This window comes from Egretta garzetta, unplaced genomic scaffold (assembly GCF_000687185.1).
Source record: "Egretta garzetta isolate BGI_Z169 unplaced genomic scaffold, ASM68718v1 scaffold108, whole genome shotgun sequence".
Classification (NCBI taxonomy): domain Eukaryota; kingdom Metazoa; phylum Chordata; class Aves; order Pelecaniformes; family Ardeidae; genus Egretta; species Egretta garzetta.
This window is the reverse complement of record NW_009260614.1, coordinates 5,211,823-5,215,556: the sequence shown is the minus strand read 5'-3', so window position 1 is coordinate 5,215,556 and position 3,734 is coordinate 5,211,823. Positions and strand designations below refer to the sequence as shown.

The 3,734-nt window shown below is 37.9% G+C and overlaps 1 protein-coding gene across 5 annotated transcripts in view; it reads left to right on the top strand.

Moving 5' to 3' along the window:
• RABEP1 (rabaptin, RAB GTPase binding effector protein 1) overlaps positions 1-3,734 on the top strand; it is a 48,697-nt gene that overhangs the window by 30,591 nt on the left and 14,372 nt on the right. For all 5 annotated transcript variants that reach the window (XM_035900589.1, XM_035900591.1, XM_035900590.1 and 2 more), the window contains one exon: positions 2,425-2,892. In XM_035900589.1, the coding sequence (XP_035756482.1) occupies positions 2,425-2,892 (468 nt within the window). The remainder of the gene's footprint in view (positions 1-2,424; positions 2,893-3,734) is intronic.

Here is a 3,734-nt window from a genome sequence, read left to right as displayed (position 1 = left end):
TCCTGTGAGGTGCTGTTAAAAGCTCTAATTTACCTTTTGCGTTCTGGATGTTAACTGCTGTTAAAGTCTCTGGGGATTTATAACCACATTCTAACACACCTAAATGTTCAGAATTAAACCAATTATATCTGAACATTCAGCAAATGTATTGTAGCTACTTTGCTAACCTACTTGTTGAATTCTGTACTAAACATAAACGGGTTAGACAAGTCCAAGATCACTGGTTATGAAGTTAGCCAGTTGCTTAGCATGTGCAGAATAGCATGATGTGTGTGTCTGTATGCGTTAAGCTACATCCAGCTGTGCAAGTAGAGGTTTTTGACCACATCTGTTCAACAACCAAAAATAAGTTTGGTTTGGTTTGGTGTTGTTTTTTTTTTTTTTTGCCAAGCTAGTAGCTGGGGCTCAGCACCAAGTTTTTGCAGAAGCTGCTTGAGCTTTATTAGTAAATTCATTAAACAGCCAGAAAAAGTGATGGTGTCATTAGTTAGCAAGCCTTTGGGTGTTGTAGATAGTCATACTACTGGGATAAGCTGAAGTTGTATTTGAAATTTGCCTAAGCTTTTCACTTGTGAAGAAATGAGCACACAGGTTGTAACTTGGAAACAATATCAAAATGGGCAATTATGTATCCTTTCCCACTGCATTTTGCTTGTTTATCTGATCATCTTGACGTTCTGATCATCTTCAGTTTTGTAAGTCAAAACAGGGACAAATTAATAAAAACAAACCAAGTTTTGTGCTTTAGAAGCTTATGTAAGCTTCAGGAGACTTGGGAATTTGCAGTGTCAACTGGTACTTTGCCTGTTTATATTTATCCTTTTTGAAGGGAAAAAAAGTACATACTTCCAGAGTCTGCCCTTTATTGTTATCAACGATCTGTAACAGTTCAGAATGCAGAAAGATGTTCAGAATTATAACATCTAAATGTAGCTGAGATCTAGTTCTACCCTTTAACCTGCAGTGAAGGTATAACTTTTTCTATTTCAAATACTGTGCTGTATACTAACACTTCTGTATCCAGATACGAGATGAGACCTATTGATGGTGAACAAAAGTTTTGTCTTCTGATGTTTCCTTTAATCTCAGTTTCTGCGATACTCTTTAGTCCCTTAATCACAACATTTATTTAATTCTAGGAATTACACATGATGGAGAATTTTACATTTTGAGTAAGAGTATAGTTTCCAGAGTGGTTTTGGGTTTGCTTGTGGATTTATTATTTTGTGGCTACTTATGACCTTTTTTAGCTGTGTTTTAGAAGCGGTAGTGTACTGTATTATCAGGCATGTCTCATAACTTGTCATAATTTGACTTCTAAGCTCTTCTCTGTTGAGCAGTTTGCAATAAAAACAAGTGATTTGTTAACTGTATCACCAAACAGTTGTCGTCTGAAGATGCAGTTTTATATGTGTCCTTATTCTCTTGACTTTTTGTTGTCAACTTAAACTCCTATATATACACATATTAAAGCAAATATAAATATTATGCCTAAAAATGCTTAAAACGGTGCATTTCCAACAGTCATAAAAACAGTAATATGTAATACATATTGTTAAAAGTTACAAACACCTATATATTTCGGAAATTATTATTTTTCTCAAGAGGCTTGTTTTCAGCGTTATTTTCTTTACATGTCTAATGGCAAAGCAGAATTGCATAATATATTGGAAGGCATTTTGAAAACAGTCGTATGCTTTTAAAATAAAGCATTACTGCTCTCTTTTCCGTGCTACAATTAAATAAAAATAGATCAAGGGACTTAATGTGCCTTATACACATCACGGGACAGTTAGTATGGCTTTTGGTATTGGCATTTCCCAGGATGCCTTTCTGTTTAAGCCCAGCCTTTTCCCTTTTCATTTTATTTTTGTACTAAAGGCAGTATTTCTTTCTCTTACAATATTATGTGAGACACTCAAAGCAGAAGAAAGAAATAGAAGAATATTCACTTGTCAGTATAGAGTACACTTTAAGTATATCATTCTCCATTTATTTTTATGATAATGTAATGTTAATGTAAATTTTTTTGTTTTACAAAAGACTTCCAAATTTACTTGTGGAATATTTGCTTTCTGTTGTGTAAATAATAGTTCTAGAAGTGATATTGCAAGTGTATGTCCTTAGTGGAAGAAGTGCCTTGTTTCAAATACTAGAAGATGTAAGGTGACTGTGTCCTTGCTTGTCTGGCAGGAAGACAGATTCTTACAAAAGCACTCTGCTTTTTTGTTTTGTTAGTTTAATTCTAGCTGGTACATTTCAGTTCTCAATCCTTTTCTCTGCCATCTTAAGTTTACTGTTCTTGCCAAAGCCAATTTAAACTCGCATTTACCATGTCTGATAATTAGTGCCCAGCATTCCTCTTGTACCATGCTTCTGGAGTGGAGTATATAATTTTTTTTCTTCCTTGTTTTTCAATTGCAGGTGCAGGTAAATAGCACCCATGGCTCAGTCCATTCGTTGGATGCAGACTTGCTTCTTTCTTCTGGCGAATCGTTCAATAAATCAGATAATGATATGTTTAAAGATGGACTACGGAGAGCACAGTCAACAGACAGTCTGGGGACATCTGGATCTTTACAGTCCAAAGCTTTAGGATACAACAACAAAGCAAAATCTGCTGGGAACCTGGATGAGTCAGATTTTGGACCACTAGTTGGTGCAGATTCAGTGTCTGAGAACTTTGATACAGCTTCCCTTGGGTCTCTGCAAATGCCAAGTGGGTTCATGTTAACCAAAGATCAGGAAAAAGCAATCAAAGCAATGACACCAGAACAAGAAGAGACTGCTTCGCTTCTTTCCAGTGTTACACAAGGGGTAGAAAGTGCTTATGTATCTCCTAGCGGTTACCGCTTGGTTAGCGAAACAGAGTGGAACCTGCTGCAAAAGGAGGTGAGTACCCGCTACATGCATCTGTTGTGACCACTGCCTGCATGACAGGCTGCCTCTGCGCTTTGCGGGCTGCTTGCTAGATGAAAGCTCTTCCTAATTTGCTTTACATGGAGTCAGATGCGGAAGGAAATATGTAGCATCATATGTAGCTGTTCACTTGTCTCTTAGAATACTTCTGTAGGTAAAGCACATCTGATGTAAACCATATTGGCTGACTGTGGGAAACTCAGCTTTACTATATTTTTGCATTTAGGAGAGGGTCTGGCAGAGGTAGCTGTTATCTCCCAAATATGTGAGGGGGTGAAAATAGATGAGAGAATTCAAAGAAAAGGAGAAAATGGGAAGCTAAGGAAAGGACATTATAGTGCTTCTGGGGGCGACTAGGAGAGTACAACGAGTAACAAAAGGAGCAAGGCTAACAGTGCTGGTTTGTATGCCAAGGAGTTTGACTGAGGATTGTGTGTGGAGCGCAATTCAGAAATGAGCAGCCAAGATATGCGTGACACACAAAACTACCACAAAGGAAGCTTGAGAAAATTGTTGGGGACTTGCATCATCAGAAACCAATTTTTGAGAGCAACAAGCAGCAGATTAGACTTAACACTGTGCCACTTTCAGTATGGGTGACCAAGGAAATTATTGCTCTGGCTGTTCTGCCTGTCAGTTTTTCAGCAGTTCTGTGTCATGCCAGTTCAAAGCTTGCATTTGGTTTATTGCTGAAAAGCGGAGTATTGTGGGGCTCCTGTGGTTACTCCTTCAGAAGAAAGGCCAAGGAGCAACACGTTAGGGGGAAGAAAAGGGTGGAGGGGAGAGATAACAATCCATAATGGGTGAAAAGGACG